Below are 17,200 nucleotides of genomic sequence, written 5' to 3'. Positions count from 1 at the left end.
CACGTCCTTAGGCTGAATTGCTATAGCTAACTGCATATCAGAAATGTTTGAGGGGTAAAAATTAAGCTAGAGGGGATGTCAGACAGCCCAGGGAGTTTCAAATTGTGAGCAATGAATTACATTCTGAGAGAAAGTTGCAGGTGACGTTGAAGGATGCTTGTGTGATGGGGGTGAACGTAATTTACTGTCAGACCATGAAACAGCTTCTTTGGGAAAGAGGTTGTGATGCACTATCATGTGAGCTGGTTGCAGCTAGGATTGATTCAAGGCAGGCAGTGTGGAAAAGCAAAAGAAGCTTCCATCTCTGTCAAATAGACCTGTGTCTTATGAGTAACTGCAATGTAAGTATTTAATTTATTACTGCATAAAAGCTAAATAATGACAGTTCAAAAAAAGAGATGCTTGTCAAGTTTTCTTCTTAGACATGAGGAAAAATAGATGGTTATATATTAATTAGAAATTAAGCTGCAAATTACATTGGTTCAGAGATAGACACACATATATATTCACACATGCAATTTCCTTGGAAAGAATCTTTCAAAATACTTTATTAAAGCTTGAGAAAAAAAGCTATTTTTCTTGCTTTTTTTTTTTTTTAATGTTGGTTACTGCAAAACAAAATAATAGGCTGGTTAAAATGTGGCTCAGGGAAACAGTCCTATTCCAGTTTGTGTTGGACTGTGTGGTTTTAAAAACCTGAGGCACAGAACTATGCTGAGACTACTTTTATACTGTTGCCTTTGAAGTTCATCCTGGACCAAGAACTGCTTTACTTTTGTTTTATCTCCATTTGGAATGTGTTTTAGGACAATATTTGCAGTTTTGGAGTTCTGATGTGTAAAATAAGAACAACTTTTTTTTTTTTTCCTCCCCCCTCCGAAATCTAATATTAGATGGGTGATTTTATTTACGTTTATTAGAAAGTGTCCTGAGCATCTCTGGATGGCATAGGCTGGCTTTTGGCCATGAAGCTGATTGCTGCTAAGGGGCCGAAAAGAGGTTTGGTTTGCTGCTGGGGGCTGTGGGAGTGATTGGCCTTAGCAGGTGCCTACTAAAATGTCTCTCCTACTTGCCTCCCCCTCTGCCTGCAAATGAGCTTCCCAGAGTAAAGAGACATGGAGCTGAGTAGGAGGAAACATTTCTGGTTTGGCAGTATTGTAGCTTTAAAGTGTACTGTGTAACATTAAAAAAAAAAAAAAAAAAAGTCCCCCTTTTTGGTAGCTGTAATTCACACTTGATTTTAAAACCTGGCCTCATAATGTCAATACAGAATTAAAACCGATCCATCAAGAATTTGAAGAATATTTTTGGTGCTTAAAAGTTAGTTTGATTCATAGCTGGCCAGTTTTATAATTTTAATGCTCTACTCTTCTGTGCATATGTCTTGTTGCATTGATTCCATTTGTTTGCACATGTACATTCAATAAAGCTATGTTTTAGGGATATACTTTTTTTCCAAATAGGAATTAAGCACTGGGTGTTTTTTTGCTTTTGCCCATCAGTTTACTAGTCTTTTGGTATTTAGTGTAGGTAATATTGCAGCTCCTTGGTGACTGATGCCAGATAATTTTACTAAGCTAAGGTTAAATTTGAAATTTAAGAACAAAATTACTCATACGGGACCAAAAAAACCCCAAAAACAAAAACCCCAAAAGGCGGTACAAAAGCAGTAATGATTTATAAAAAGATGTAGGGAACTAACGTATAGGAAATTTTGAAATGGTATTTATATCTTCTGCATCTGCTACATTTTTCAGACTGTAAGTGAAAAAAATGAAATAAATGGGGTTGGTTCCCATTGTGCAAGGAATATGGAGAGCCTTTGTTTTAGTTTTGGTTTGACTATGTACACAGTTGTACATACATAATCCCCAATATGTATATGAATTTATTGGTTATAATAGTAATGCACAGTTACAGAGACTAAGAAGTGTCAAAACAGAGACTCCTGGGGTATAAATATGTCTGCAGTCCGGAAAAGATCCTTAATTATTTCAAATGTTCTAATTCCTCCTGCTGTGTTCAGTGTAGATGTTTGCATTTATATACCTGTTCGTGTGATTATATTCCTCATGCATCTGTGGTAAAACTCTGCCCTTGTAGCTTCAGTCCTACTTCATTCTAGGCACTTCCCAAGCCAAGGATGCTGGCTGGTACTCTCAAGGAAGACTCATGCTCTGGCTGAGGCTTCCTAGAAGTATCAACCTCGCCTCTCTGGGTTAGTCAGATCTCATCCAAAATCAGTTGGTGTTATTTGGAAGTCTTATCCACTGTATCTTGATTAAAGAGTTTACTACTTTGACATCCCTCTGTATGTGCAGTTCTTCACATTCTTGTCCAGTAATTTGTTCGGATGTGTCTGTGACAGCCTCATTTATAAGGTAGGTTTGGTCCCCTGCCTGCACGACAGGTCTTGCGGACATTGCCAGGGCATGTCATGTTTCTCAGAACCTGTTCCCCCCCCCCCCCCCCCCCCCCCATCTCCAGGGTGTGCTTTCCAGCCATATTGTTAAGGGATTTTCAGTCGAGGGTGTTGCTGAAATGGTTTTACAGCTGTCTCCCATGTGTGCTTGCTAAGAGCTTCGTCCCCAGTGCACAGCAGTTAGTGAGCTCTTGGCAGCCAGCCGGTTAGTTGTGGGTTGCTGTGTGTTAGCCACCGTTTGTGGCACACTTGCATACGTTCAGAGGAAGCTGGATTTTATTCACTTGGGGATTCCAACCACAAAGCACAGTGATCCATTTGACCTTTAGGTTTTAGTGCCCTTACGTTCCTTTCCCTTTTCCAGACCTTGCTGACAAATGTCAGCATGCTGTAACTTGTCGGTTTAGGGATCTGTTTATGGCAGGTTCCATCGCTCACCCAAAGGTTTGAAGAACTTCCCTATAAATAGCTATGTTGGTCATACCTTTCTATATGCCTGTGGGGTTCCCTATTCTGTTTTTTTTTTTTTAAAGTAGCTGGATCTCTTAGCTCAGATTTGGTATGAACACCAAATTTTGGAGGAATTTTGGCTTAGTTGTTGAAGCCTTTTTTAAAAGGCTATATAGAATTTATGCAATAAGCTATGTATAAGACTATACAAGTTGTAACTCTTACAAATTTAGCAAGTCAAAAAGTTTTTCTGAAATCAGTGCATCTCCTTTTTCCTTTGTCTTCTACTTTTCTTCCTTGCATTGGGACTTGCTCTGCCAACTTTCCCTTGTTAGTGCCCTTTGGTTTCGACTCCGGGTAAAATTGCTGTATTGACGTGTAATGCTGAGGAACTGGCCGCTATTCTGAATCTGAAGAGATGACAGGCCTTCCTACATCTCAGGCCTCCCCTTTCACCAGAATGATCAGGATAGTTAGCATCGGATTAACACCAAAGGGAAGGATTTTTCTGCTTTTGTTTGAATTTTTGGCTATTGTTTTCAGTTGCTAGATTGCTACTGCATATGTTGGTGGGACATAGACTGATGCTGAAAAATGCCAGCTGTGATCCTGAGTGTGAAATTTCCTGCTTTAAGTCTATAAGTTGTCATGTGATAAACTTTTCAAGTGTTGCATTTGCCTTGCAGCATTAGGCAATACTTTTTCCTCAGTTAAAGTATTTGTCTTCAGATGCCTTACAATACATGTGTCACAGATATCATGTATTATAGTCTCTGAGATTTTAGGAAAGCCTTAACCGTATCAGGTCAGCTGAGGGGACACTTCCCACAGGTTTACTGACAAGTGACTGTTCATACACAAACAGAAAGACTGAGTCCCTGGTACCTCGTGTGTTACTACCCCTTTGTCACAGACAGTTTTCGAGAGCTCAGCTCTCCTGTTGAAATGAATGACTGACTGTACTTTGTTGTTGTCGGTCATTGTCAAAAGGAACCACAAGGAACCGAAACTACTTGGTCCCTACTGAATTAACTAGAACAGAGGCAGTTAAAAAACAACAGAAATGAAAGCCTTCCTTCTGCTTCCCTTTGAGAAGCCACTTGCTGGAGCGCAACTGTGGCTCAAGGTGAACTCCACTTCTGGAAATAAAGATTAAATAATTGCACCTCTAAACTAAAAATATAGCAGTTTCTTCAAGGAATAGATTCATGCTTGCAGACAAATGAAAGAGTTGTGAGGTTGTTCTATGGCATGGAATGCCCCTTTGGCTAGATTGGGTCACCTGCCCTGGCTGTGTCCCCTCCCGGCTCCCCGTGCCCCCCAGCCCTCTCGCTGGCAGGGCCCAAGGAACTAAAAAGCCCTTGACTGGGTCTGTCCCTCACCCAGCAGCAACCAAACCCACCCGTGTGCTGTCAGCAGTGTTCTCACACCGAACCCAAACCACAGCACTGCACCAGCTACTCAGAAGAAAATTAACTCCATCCCAGCTGAAACCAGGACAGAGGTTTTGTACGCACGACACAAACAACCACAGCTTCTCTGCTGTAGAGTAGGAAATACAACTGGAAACAAAGAGGGAACTTGCACCATCCAGGACTGCTCTTTGCAGCCGGCTGTGTAATGACTAACAGATTGAGGACTGGGGATATAAATCAATGCGTAGATCTTGCCATGTGTTGCTTCATTCCTGTTTCTGTTTTGGGGAATAAAGCTAGTTGAAATTCAGTGGCGTCAGATGAAAAGATCAATTTATTGCTCAGTTAGGGTCAATAATGTGAACTTTACAAAGGTTTCTGTTGCAAGACTCTTTCAAGTGGACCAAAGGCAGTTGAGCTGAACTTTGGCAGTGACCTTGATCAAAGAGACAGACTGCTCAAGAGGCTTTTCTTTTTCTGGTCTGAATATACTGCGGGTCACTGAGGGCTATAAACCTACTGAGAGAAAGGCAAAACAAAATCCTGTAACCGGTCTGCCTGTGATGTTGAACTTTTGACTTTCTAGTAGTTGCAGCTGGGAAAGAAGTCAGCTTCGCTATTAATGAAGTCTTCCATGCATGTGACCAGTCATTGACAAATACATAAACTTTGGAGAGATTGTGTAGATGGGAAATCTAGAACGGAAAAAGCTGCTTTACAGACTGTCTTCTCTTGTGAGAAAAATTTCCTATATGAAGAGAGAAGATGCTGGAACTTGGCATTCAGGAAACAGCACATGCCTGTCCCTGCTTGTGTCTTGCTGAATGTAAACAGCTTCCAACCAATAAAGTAGAAATGGAGTTTGATTTTGAAAAACAGGCAATAATGTGCAATATTTTTTCTGTCATTCAAGTGAAGTAAGAACAAGAACCTATAAACATTGCTTCACTAGAGAGAAAGATAGTGCAGCAAATTTCACAAGCACATACTCACAAAGGAGAAAAGATATTGGGCGTGTTTTGTTGTTCTTTTGCGGGTTTTGTGTTTTTCTTTCTATTAAACCAGCACTGTGAATAAGATGTTGTTGTCCTGTGTTCAAAGAATATAAACATAAACCATCCAAGTTTGTCATTTACCATTCTTGTGATATTTCAGCTTAATGATGGTGGCAAGGCAGCCCGAGCACACGTGGGGATAGGTGATGTGGTTCTCACCATTGATGGGATAAGCACAGATGGGATGACTCATCTAGAAGCACAAAACAAGATCAAGGCATGTACAGGCAACTTGAACATGACTCTGCAAAGGTAAGACACCTTTTCTTTTTTCCTTTTTTTTCTTTTTCTTTTTTTTTTTTTTTTTAAAGAAAATTAATTATCGTAACAGTTGTTTGGAGGAGAAACCCATGTAAGTGGTTTGGCAAAGTGCAATTTCATTTGGCAAAATTCCAATTAAGTGGCCACAATTGAAAGGTATGCTGCTGTAGCCTGAAATGTGTCTTGACTTACGGCATTTTAGAAAACTTAATAAATGTTAATTATGTGAGTTGACAAAGTTGACAAAGACTTTTTCCAACCTTCTATCACCTGCTCTACATTGAATGAAGTCTAATTCATCTTCTGTTTGAGCTTTGTTTTTTTAAATTCTCTTTTGTAACGAAACCCAGGTCTTATCTAGGTTCTTTTTCCCTCCCTGGACTGGCTAGGGACACTTCTTTTTTGGGTCAAGTCCTACACTGTCAGATGTATTGGCAAGCAGTATGATGGATTTAAACAGTTAACCCCTGAGTTATATGGATGAAAGTACTGCAGCTCAGAGTCACAGAGAGAGGTTTCCTGAAGTGGTACTTCCATTCCGCAAAGTAGCGCCCTCCCTTTGCGAACTGCAGTGTCTACTATAGAAGTTACAGCTTGGTCCAGCTTCATTCCTGAAACGTGCAGTTTATTGAATCTCGGCATACCTCTGTTTGCCTGGGACTATGTTTTGGGAGGGGCTGAAAGAAGGGAGCAGGTTGCTCACATGCAGGTTGTTGGAACTGAAGCAGAAAGAGCAGCAGCACAACCAAGAAATTCCTTCAAGCTTTCAGAAGTCTCCCAGGACTAAATACTGGCTTGTCTTAGAAGACTGCTATTTTTATTTAATGATGTGAGTGAGCATCTTGGAGGAGGATTGGTCTCTGAAGCCATCACGTAATGAGAACCATATTTCCTTGTTATCAAAGAAAACAGCAGTTGCACCCCGTGATTGCCGTTTGTGGTCGCCTTCAGCAGTGGAAAGTTTCTAGATGAGTGTCGGTTGAGTCCCGTAACAGTATCTCTGCAGCAGTTACTACCTTCTGGCAAATTATCCTGCCCTTAATGAAAGGACCATCTCTCTGGGTTCATCGGTATAAGAATAGAAGAGACGACATGGTTGTAGGTCTGTCAGATGTCCAGCTCTCCAGCGTGGTGGTGCTTGTTCTCAGCCCTAAGTGATGTGTAGTGCAACAGTGGTGGGAGTGCTTTCTGTAAGAGGCTAGAGTTCAGCCCTCCTTGTTGTTTGTTGTTTTTCCTGTTGTTCTTCTGTACTTTGGACCTTCACTACCCTTAATAGGGGATTTCCTTTGCTCAGACTCTGAGGAAGGATGTATCTTGTGGCGTGGTTCATGCCTAGGGCACCTTCCCAAGTGAAACTTGTAAAGGTGGCATTAAAAATTTACTGATGAAACAAAGGTATTACACCAGCTCATCAAAGGAATCATTTATTGTGGTAGAATCTAGTGTGTCAGTTGCTTTTCTGCTTCCCGGTGAGGCAGGCAGGTCATTTAGAAACGCGCTTTCCAGGAGCCCACTGAGTCACTCCAGTGAGTGAGAGTGTAGGGATTTGGCCTGCTTTTTGCTATTGCCATAAAATGATGGGCAGGGTTAATATCAGATATAGGAAAGGAATAGCAGGCGTGTCTCGGTCGTGCTATAACTTGTCTGAGGCTGCTTCTGGCTGGGTGAAGGGATGAGTGGTTTGAAAATTAGATTAATCGTGACTTAGTCTGGTCCCCTCCCGTTCTCGCCCTTCCTATCCAGTGTAGCATCTGACTCACCAGCGTCGGCTACCTGACAGCTGAAGGCTAAGCCAGGATCAGACTAGCAGAGATCAAAGGAATAGCCTTGGTTCCGGCATCTGGGGGTGGCACAGATGTCCTCTCTTTTGGTTCTGCTGGTTTGCAGTCCCATGGCCTCAGCTGTTTTGAATTCTGCCTCGATTCCATGAAACCAAAGCTGTAGACAGTGCTTTCCCAGCTCCTCTGCCTGTGAAAGCTTCCTTGCTCTGATTGCTGTTTAGCAGAAGATTTGCTTTGGTTGTTTATTTGTTCTTTACAGCCTGGAAGAAAGTCCTGCTTGGAGTCAGACTGGCTTGTGCTGGCTGTTTATGCTTGTGCATCCAGGGAAGGATGGCTTGGGAGCATAAACAAGGTGGCAAGACGAGCCATTTTAATATTGAGTGATCTCCAAAATTATATTCTTCTCTTCCTGCCTCTTCTCCTAAAGCAAAACCAAACCAAATAAAATATTCTGAGCTGTTACTGTTCGCGTGCAAGGTTACAGAGATGCTGTCAATGGAAAACAATGTTGGCCTTCACAATGTGAATTGGTGCCATAGACAGGAAAATCAGGCATATCTTACGGTTTTGTTTTACTGCTTTTAATTATCTTTAGGGATATTTACACTTCTCTGAGCTTTTATCTGCTTCCATGTAGACAACTGATAGCTTGAACTATAGCACAAGAATGTTGAGCATATGCATTCTTCGAATACTGCCCTGGTTTGCTGCTGCTTTAAAGGAACACGATGGGCTGTTGGTTAGTGGTGTTACTTTGAGGTCCAAGAAAATTGGAAGAGTGTTATGGCTTGAGCTAATGGCTTTTGCACTGTAAATATGTCCCTGTGGTCTTTTATGAAAGATGTGAAAGAACTCAGTTTGATCAAATTAGCTGTAGGAACCAGAATACATTTTCTAAATTGAATGTGGTACACTTTTGGTGGTAGCACCAAGTGACCTTTAGTCATAATAAACCATAACAAGTACTGTGCACTCATCTGTAGATGGCTGCTTTACTCTTGATCAATCATAATTTGACACAGATTCATGTGGGATATGTGGAAATTAATATAGTCATCTAGACTGAAGTAGGATGCAAAGATAATGGCAACACAGGGAAAAATTACTGGGTATACCACCAGCCTCACAGCATGTCGGATGGGGCTGGCTGTGCTGTTTGCAAGGGAAGGACTAACCAAAATCAGTAGTTATTTGAAAAAGAAACATGGTCTTGCTTTGGCTTTTTAGGGGCTCTTTTTGTGTGTGTTGTGAGGATCAAAATGATACTTGGTAGAAAAGCAGCGGTATACCCTAAGAATTAGCAGGCCAGTGAAACTGAGTGGTCCCGTCTGAGGCTGATGGGTTCCAGCATCCCAGTTTGCACAGTAGCCAGGGTATGGTGACAGTTTACCTTTTAAAAAGCCATGAAGGAAATGTTGTGAGCCCACATGGCAAAGTCAAGAGGGGAAAATCTTTACTATCAGCTTCTTTATTATAAATATTTAACTTCATATGTTTTTGTACTGCTGGTCAGGTTTTCACTTGTCTTTCTCTATTCTTTATGTGCAAAGCGGAAAAAATAAAATGAAGAGAAACAAAATAAGGTTGGTTGGTGCTTGCCTGAGAGGGTGGAAGGGATATTTGAAGCAACGCCTTCAAAAACTTTTTTTACAGGCTTAAAGCAATATATTTATGGAGGCAGATGCGCATGTACCTCTTGTGGAAAACCAATTTAGATGTTTTTGTAGCTTGTAAATGAAAGTTGGCAAAATATTTGAACGGAGAATAAAAGCTCCCATTTTTCCCATGAAAGGCAATATCACAGGTTGGTTTTTAAGTACAGAATTGTTCTTTGCCACTGAAAGGAACTGGAATTTCAGCTGTCACAATTGCAATTCCACTCTGCTTGGAGATTGTTTAAATACAAATAGATAAAATTGTTCTTGCCAGCCACATACACCAGTAGGTGCCTAACACTTGCATATGTTGGCAGGTATTTTCAGCTATATGTCTTTAATTAGTTCTGTAAACAAGTCTTGCTCTTTACTATTAGGTGGTATTTTTTTTTGACTTGTGGAATAATATTCTAATTTTGGCATGTTATTTGCTCATTTTTCATGCTAGATATGGCTCAAAAAAATGGGGTGTGCTTTTCTTTTTTGCAGTCTGTGATTTTAGCTTCTCAATAGGTTGTTTTGTTGTGCTTTTTTTTAAATAGGGAATTTTCTTTGTACGTATCCCTCCTTCCCTGAGATGTTGCTCTTTTGCACCCCAATATTTTATTTTCAGTTAAAGCCCTTTCCTGGTTCCCATGAGGATAGATGGAAACCAGATGCTTGCTTTTTGGATATATTTTCAAGTTCAGTAACTTAGCATGGACTTCCATAAATAAATCTGTAAGTTGCTGAACAACTAAGAGCCACCACCTATTTTTTAAATATTATTTTTGGGGACTGTTTCTCCAGACTCCTGCCGTAATGATTCTTTGGAAGTGAGAAAGATAAAGAATTGTGTATTTCTCCCGTTGTGTGAGATCATGATACCCATGAAACTTCTGGAAAAAGTGTCAGTGAGCAATGCAGGCACAAATACAGAATAATACTGAAAAGCCTGGAAAGATTTTTTTGCTTTTGTAACATAGAACTTATCTCTAGTTCATAAAACACATCTGAACAACTAATAGTGTGCTTTATAAAGGAATTTCTTTCACCTCTCCTTATGGATATAGTGATTTAGGAGAAAAGGAGTGGGGATTGCGTGGCTTGGGAGGTGAAAGGAGGATTCTCAAGGTTATTTACCTCTTTCTATATTGTGGTGCTTCAGAAATCTTTTTGGGTACAGTAGGCTGGCTGTAAGCAGTTACTACAGTTCTGCTTCCAGCTCTTCGATGAGTGACAGTACTATTTTCACAAATGAACACAGGTGTTACAACACAATAGATGAATTTCTGAATTTCAGTGATAGCTATGGGTTTGGGGCTTGTTTTTTGTCATCTTTATCCGCCACTCCCTCCCACCACCCCCGGCCCTTTGAAGGCGCAGGATTGCCCAAGTGTCACAGGTGAGGTGAGGACCTGCTGGATATTTCTGACGTCCACGTTGACAGGTCTCTGAGCCAAAATTCAGATGAGCCGTAAGGCTGGTTCTGCAGTTGGTAAACCCAAGTATTAAAAACTGTGGCACTTATTTTATATGCCTGCCTGAGTATGAATCTTGATCATACCGTTCTCCCTCATCTTTTTGGTTTTTCTTTCAGGAAACATGAAGTCTAGACTTGTAGCTTAAGAACATCTGAAATTCTCATGATTTGAGGTGGGGTAATACGGAAAAAATGTTATGGATCATTTCATTTTTATTTCTAAGGTCATTTTTCAAGTTATCTAATTCAGAAAGGGTTTTCTGCAGTAAGACTAGCTCAATATGCTTTTTACTTACTATTTTTATTGTTCCCAGTCTTGCTTTTATTGGAAAACAATATGATGATATTACCATTTATTGTGTTGAGAGTCCTGCTCCGCTTTGGAAGAGAATGCACAGGAGGAAGAGCCTTTTGCTGTGTGGGGAACGTATGTTCTGACAATCCCTGGACAAAATGGATACTCCTGTTCCCATTTGGAAGATGGGGAGGTGAGGCACCTTGATGTAGACCAGGTTTTAAGAGACTTGAGTCCTTTGCCCCTCAGGCATTGAAATATTGCCCTAGTGTAGGTTAGCTGTAATGTATTTAATTTCTCAAAAATAAAACCCAGCAGTGCAGGGAATGGCACCATGGAACCCAAGAGCCAGCCTTGGTCATTGTTAAAGGGGGGTTTGAAGTCCTAAAGTTTAAAAGTTTAAATTGTCTCCATAGAAAGGTGAGAAAATAGTGTAACTGCTAAATCGAATGGCAGGAGAGGCTATTATAATATAAATAAGAGGAGTGAGCAGAAGAATGCAAGTACAGAAGGGATTTTGAGCTATTAAAAATGCAGGCTTCACTTTAGATGATGGTTAAAGCTCATACTTTCAGGTTTATGAGTACTGGGTTCATTGGGGTGGGTATTTTGTTTCCATAAGCCATATAAGGATGAGCTTTAAGAAAGCTATGATAAGAATGCATTTGGAAGTCTTATTTTTCTCCAACTTTGGTTTACTAGTCATCATCATTTCCCTTACATAGGCATTCTGACTTCAGTTTTGTTTTTCAGTGATGTGCTTTTTTAGCATACAGAAGAAGGTTTATTGTCCAGTGCTAGCTGAACGGGGGCAATAAATTGGTTGAAACCATCACAACTTATGAGTAATTTTTTCTAAAGCTGAAAACAAATTTTTTTGCTAGAATCCTTTTTTCTCTAATGTTAATTCTTGCATAACTTCTTTCAGGGATGTCAAAACTGAGTGTTGGATGATTAAGGAAATAAACACCATTATCCCTTTCTAATTGAGAGAGTTGAGACACAAAAAATTACAAAACCCTTAAGTAGGGGTCTTATGGCTAGGAATATATAGACAAACTGTATTTATAGTGTAGCTGCTACTCAAAAAACTCAGGCAATTTATTTCTCAATGCTAGATTGTTACTTTCAATCATTAATACGAGTTGTCAATAATTACGACTGAAAATAAACCAGCTGAAAAGTAGTGCCTTCCAGACAGAGGGTCACTTCTCTTATTTTGGCCATGTCACTGAGCTCTGAGGTGGTGGCTCATGGAGCCCCATGTAGCCCTGCGAGACTGAGCATTCCTGCTGAACTTTCCGTCATTGACCGCAGACCTTTTCTTATTCTTGCATTAACCTTTTTCTGATCCGTTGCTGATCTTAAATGGTGATGGCCTCCTCCCTGCCAAATGCCAGCACTTCAGCAACTTGAAGCATTAAAGCTCTCCAGTGAACTTTTTTAGGGGGGGAAAAAAACCCCTAAAACTGTTGTCAAAGTTTTTGGTAGCCTGTAAGGTCAAAGCAGTAGAGGTTTGGGGAATTAATCTAACCAGCTTAATGATGCAGATACAGATCTGCCTTTCTCTGCATATTAAAATTCCTGAGTCTTTCTTGTTTTATCATATTATTTTTATGGAATTGTGTGTTTCCAAAGAAGCATTCAGGCTACAAAACATCAGGTATGCAGAAATAGGAAAATGCAGTAATAGAAAAGTCTACATTAAAAACAAAAACATATTACTTTGGGCTGCAGAAGAGGACCTGCTTGACCAAGCAGGAAAAGTAGTAAGATGAAGAATGCAATATGGCTCTCGGAGTTTCTTGGTTAAAAGTATCTGGTGACTTGTTCTGTGATCCCTGTCATGATCTCTGTGATCTCTGTTTCAGCAGCACTCACTCAACGTATGTTGAGAAGCTCTTGCTGAGGTGGAAGGGGAGCAGAGCCGTGCCAGTGGAGCTACTGGGGGCTCAGCCTGGAAGGCAGGTGGATGTGAGGGTTTGCATAGGCTGCTGGCACCGGCCTTGGGAGCTGTTTTCGTTGTGGAAGTGTAAAGGACTGCACGTGCATCTGGTGGGGGGCTGCCTGCCCAGTCGGACCCTCGCCCTGCCCGCGTTGGGCTTGCCACACGTGTGGGTCGGCTGCTGGACGGGGCTGAGGAGAAATGCCCTGCAGAGCTGGGGCTTTCCTGGCCCGCCACACGGCCGGGCTAGCTGCCGACAGACGTTCGGTACGTAGCTGGCTGAGGAGGAGCTGATCCGACGTTGTGAGCTTCGTGGCATGAAAATTGCCAAGTGCTTTTGTCAGCCTGACCTTTGGGCTGGGAAATACCCTGACCTGCAGGGCCAGCGCTGTCGCGCAGTGTGCAACCATCCGGCACTGCTGAGAAACCTGCTTTTACTCTGTAAACCTGCACAATCTGTTTCCTAGCCGACGTTTCTTTGAAGTAAATCCCACAAACTCTGTGCAGGCTCTTCAAATTCTTGTGAGCTCCATGAACGTTGGCTTTAGGACTTGGAGGTGAGGTGCTGCTGCTCTAGAGCCTGGCGGTTCTCACCCCTCGGCTTGGCTGGTGGTGTCTTATTGAAGATTTTCTTCGCTCCTCAAAGCGTGGGCTGGTGCCTTCCCAGGCCACTCCTGAGACAGTGTAACTGCTGTGTGCGCCTCAGGTATGGGGTGACAGCTGACCTGAAGTCTTCCAGGCTCCTCATACCCTTGCATCTTGACAGGAGCTTTTCTAGAGCCGGAAGGGTTTTGCATGTGGCTTTCTATGCTGTCCGTTGCAGTGCAAGCAACAGAGTCAGCTTAAGTCCTCCTGTTTTATCTGGTTTTGAAATTAAGTGGCACTGGGTAAAACGTCTTCCAAAGAATTCAGAGCTAACGAATGGTGCTGGTTTCTTCTTTCCATGCAAAGATGTCATAGTGGTGCATGCACTTTTTCTTTGGAGGCAAAATAGAAAGCTTTTGCTCCTAATTTAGCAGCTGAGCAGGTTTTGCTAGCTAAGCCATGCCTTTGGAAAGCCTGCCCACAAACTAAATTAATGGAAGGGTACAGCTCTTGCTTCCAGCTGGAATTCAAAATCTTTTGTTGCTCACAGCACTTTGCTGCACGTCAGCTAGCAATTAGGTGAACCACAAAACATGCTGCAGCTAAGTGAACCTGACAAACTAAAGGCTTGCCTGGAAGTTCAAAGCAAAGTTGCTGGGATGAAATGGAAGGTTGCAGTGTAAAACTGGGGTTCAGTGACTTCTGCAGGATTGTATCTACTCATCTGCCAGGAAAACTGGTTGGAGTGAGGGCTAGTTAAGCAATAGCAGCCTTCCTTATGGTGTGTACTTCAGAGCCTTCCTGGGGATCTTGGAGCTGCAAAATATCAGGATTTGTAAAGGCTGTTCCATTTCTTGAGGTTGATACAGTGTGTGGTGTAAGAACGTACATAAAGATTGTGGACAATGGCAGGTACCAAAGAAAGATAATTATTTACTGAATGTCAAAATGTTTCCTTCAGTTTTAAGTGTAAAGACATTTTCTTTCCTTAATTTCAGTTGCAACCCCACCCCATGAATACCACTGCAAGGCCGGGGTGTGTGTGTGTGTGTGGGCACAGAAAACGAAGTAAAGGAACAGCCCTGGAATAAAACATTTAAGTCAGTGAGAGTTAAAGAAGAGACATGTAATGTGGATGTGGTTTTATTTTATTCTTTTCAGTTTTAGTTTTTTTGCCCCCAGGGAAATTGCAGCTCTGAGGCGATATTTTCTGCAACTGCAGCAAGTAAGTAATTCTGCTTCTGGAGTTTTGTCTACATACTGTATCATGGTGGGCTGAACCAGAGGGCAGTCAGATTAGGAAGATATTTCAAAACTCCACCTTCATTTGTATGAAAATAAGGATGCCATCATGTAGTAATCGACTCTCATAAGCTGGGAGCCTATACATTCAATTTGGGGTAAAATTTCAGGGTTCTTACTCTTGTAGTCCAAATCCTTGATGGAATAAGGGCTGGCCAGTTGAGAGGCTGTTTGGGGGGATAGCTCGGATGTTATAAATCACCAGAGCCTTGTAAGCAGCTGGGTGGGAGATGAGTTGGGGCATCACTGGAGGGTAGTGAGTGCTTGTGGGAGGAGGTTTGCGTGTCTTGTGTAATCTGAGTCCCTCACTGAAAATGAAGGGAGAAAGTGTTGGATCCCAGAAGTTCCCACCTGTTTCCAACAGATCAAGTGGCAACTAAAGGGCCTTAACCGCTGGTCTTGCTTTTTTATTTCCTTAACCAGTGAGAAATGTCTGTGCTTCTGCTTTGTACAAGTCGTATAGCACAGATATCTGACTAACACGACAAAAGGTAATTCTGAACTTTGTATGTTAATTTGTGGTTTGCTTGTTTGTTTGTTTTTAAATTGCTTATGTTCGGACAGGGAAGTAAAGATGTTCGCTGTAAGGTCTGAAACCGTGCATGTCTTTCAGATATGTTGGGACTGGCCAAAGAATAAATGTTTATCACCTATTGTTATTATACGGAGTGTGTTCTTTAATTCCTACATTTAAGATAGATATGAAAATTAATTGCCTTCCGTTATAGTTCCACTCTAGGGATTAAACCACTCTGATGTACAATATGAGACTTTTTAAAAACAAAGATTCAATCACTAAAACAAAAAATATACAGTGAAAAAGATTATATGAGTTTCAAAAGTAGTTTTATACAAGCAGATCATTAGAAAGGTAGTAGTTCTGGCTCAATATTTAGACATACAGTAGTTTAGAAGCCTATTTTCTCTCAATTCTAAAACTAAACTAAACCTAATCTGTATTCTAGCTGAGGTCTGGCACGATTGATCTGTCTCTGAAGACAGGAACAGTGATGAATTATCCAGATATATTTTATGTGAAACACTGTACTTCAGTAGGAGGTATCGGGAAATGAGATTGTTATACTTGATCTTGGCATGTGCTGGATGGCCAGCATGCCTCAGCACGTGAAGTGAGGACCACTTTGCAGTGCCTTGCCTGGGTAAAAGACCAGTTTAATAATAAACTGCTGCTTGTGATGTAAAGTAACTTCCTGCAATACCAACAGTTTCCTCTTCTATCTTTCAGAATTCAAAAAAGCTTGTTTTGAGGGAGTATGTCTGCAGGCAGCAGGGAATCACCTGATGTACTTAACTTGGTTTGATTTATATACTCTTACTGAAAGCAAGGACTAACGTTCGCAAGCTGAAACTATCCAGAAAAGATGTCTGGGTTGATTACGGTGGTAACTATCATTACTGGGAGTCTGGCGATAATCTGCAGGTTGCAAACTCCTCAAGTCAGTTTTGCTTCTCTTTTTAAGTTCATTTACGTTCCCGGTGTTGAAGTGTTTTCATTACTATTGAAGGGTGGCAGCAGGACATGCAATACATGCTCAAACATCCCCTCTCCGAAGAGGTGCAACTCTTCCTAAGCAATCTTTTCATAGCATAGATGCTTGTAAGTAATAGATTGAACTTATTTCCAAAACATTAAATATATGTATTTCAGGAACGCAGGAATAAAACTAAGCTAATCTTTGTTATAGAAGTCTAAGAACTCTCTTGAAAACCACAGGAGTTAATTTTGTGGACTGTTGATACGTACGTGACGTGCAATAAAGATTCTATTTAATGGGTAGAAATGCCAGCTTCCTACGTGAGGGGGAAAACGCAGACTCTCAGCTGACAGTGCAATACCAAATCAGCCTTTCTGTAGTCATTATATCACAGGAGATTTGGGCTGCACTACCGTTTCCAAGAGCTATAGTGGCCATAGAAGTTTGGTCTGGGCACTTTTTATTTTTCCTTGTCTCTTCTCTTCACACAGATGATACTGAAAGGCATGTGGTTGTTTTTTTGGATTTGTTGGGGATTTTTGTGGGGTGGGTGGAAGTTGGTGTTTGGGTTTGGTTCAGAAGGCAGAAATTGAGCCATTGAATAGTTCAGATCTTGAGTGCTGACAGGCAAGCAATGTTTGCTCCTAGTGAGATTTCCCAGTTAAGTCCTGCTTTTTAGTTATTCTGAGGAAAAGGTTCATAGCTGTGTTTCAGGAAGTTTTGGTAACTGTTTTCCTCCTATTTATAAATAATTCTCAGAGGGAAGTGTAGGTTGGTTTGGTGGTTTGTTTTTTTTTTCTTTCTTTAATGAGTTACAGCAAGCCATCAGAAAAGTGGTATTGTTAGGATTTTGTTATATTTTTGTTTCACTTGAAGTGATTTACCTGCAGTGTTTTTCTCCAGGAGGCCTTTGCAGTTCTGGCTTTCATTTCCTTATTTTCTAATGGACTTCTGTGGTATTCATGGTGACAGTCACTGATACTCCATAAGCACTGCTACATAATGTAGCAAAATGGTTTTTTTCCGTTTCTGTAGTAATATTACCCACTGTGGGAAATACAGTGATGATGCTGTAT

General features: G+C 41.2%; 1 protein-coding gene across 10 annotated transcripts in view; it reads left to right on the top strand.

The window, feature by feature from the left end:
* Window positions 1–17,200, top strand: part of PDLIM5 (PDZ and LIM domain 5) — a 142,014-nt gene that overhangs the window by 44,928 nt on the left and 79,886 nt on the right. For all 10 annotated transcript variants that reach the window (XM_080368841.1, XM_080368840.1, XM_080368837.1 and 7 more), the window contains one exon: window positions 5,443–5,594. In XM_080368841.1, the coding sequence (XP_080224967.1) occupies window positions 5,443–5,594 (152 nt within the window). The remainder of the gene's footprint in view (window positions 1–5,442; window positions 5,595–17,200) is intronic.

The sequence above is a fragment of the Falco punctatus genome (genome assembly GCF_963210335.1).
Source record: "Falco punctatus genome assembly, chromosome: 1".
In the NCBI taxonomy this organism is placed as follows: Eukaryota; Metazoa; Chordata; class Aves; order Falconiformes; family Falconidae; genus Falco; species Falco punctatus.
The sequence above is the reverse complement of the archived record's forward strand: the minus strand, read 5'-3'. Positions and strand labels throughout refer to the sequence as shown.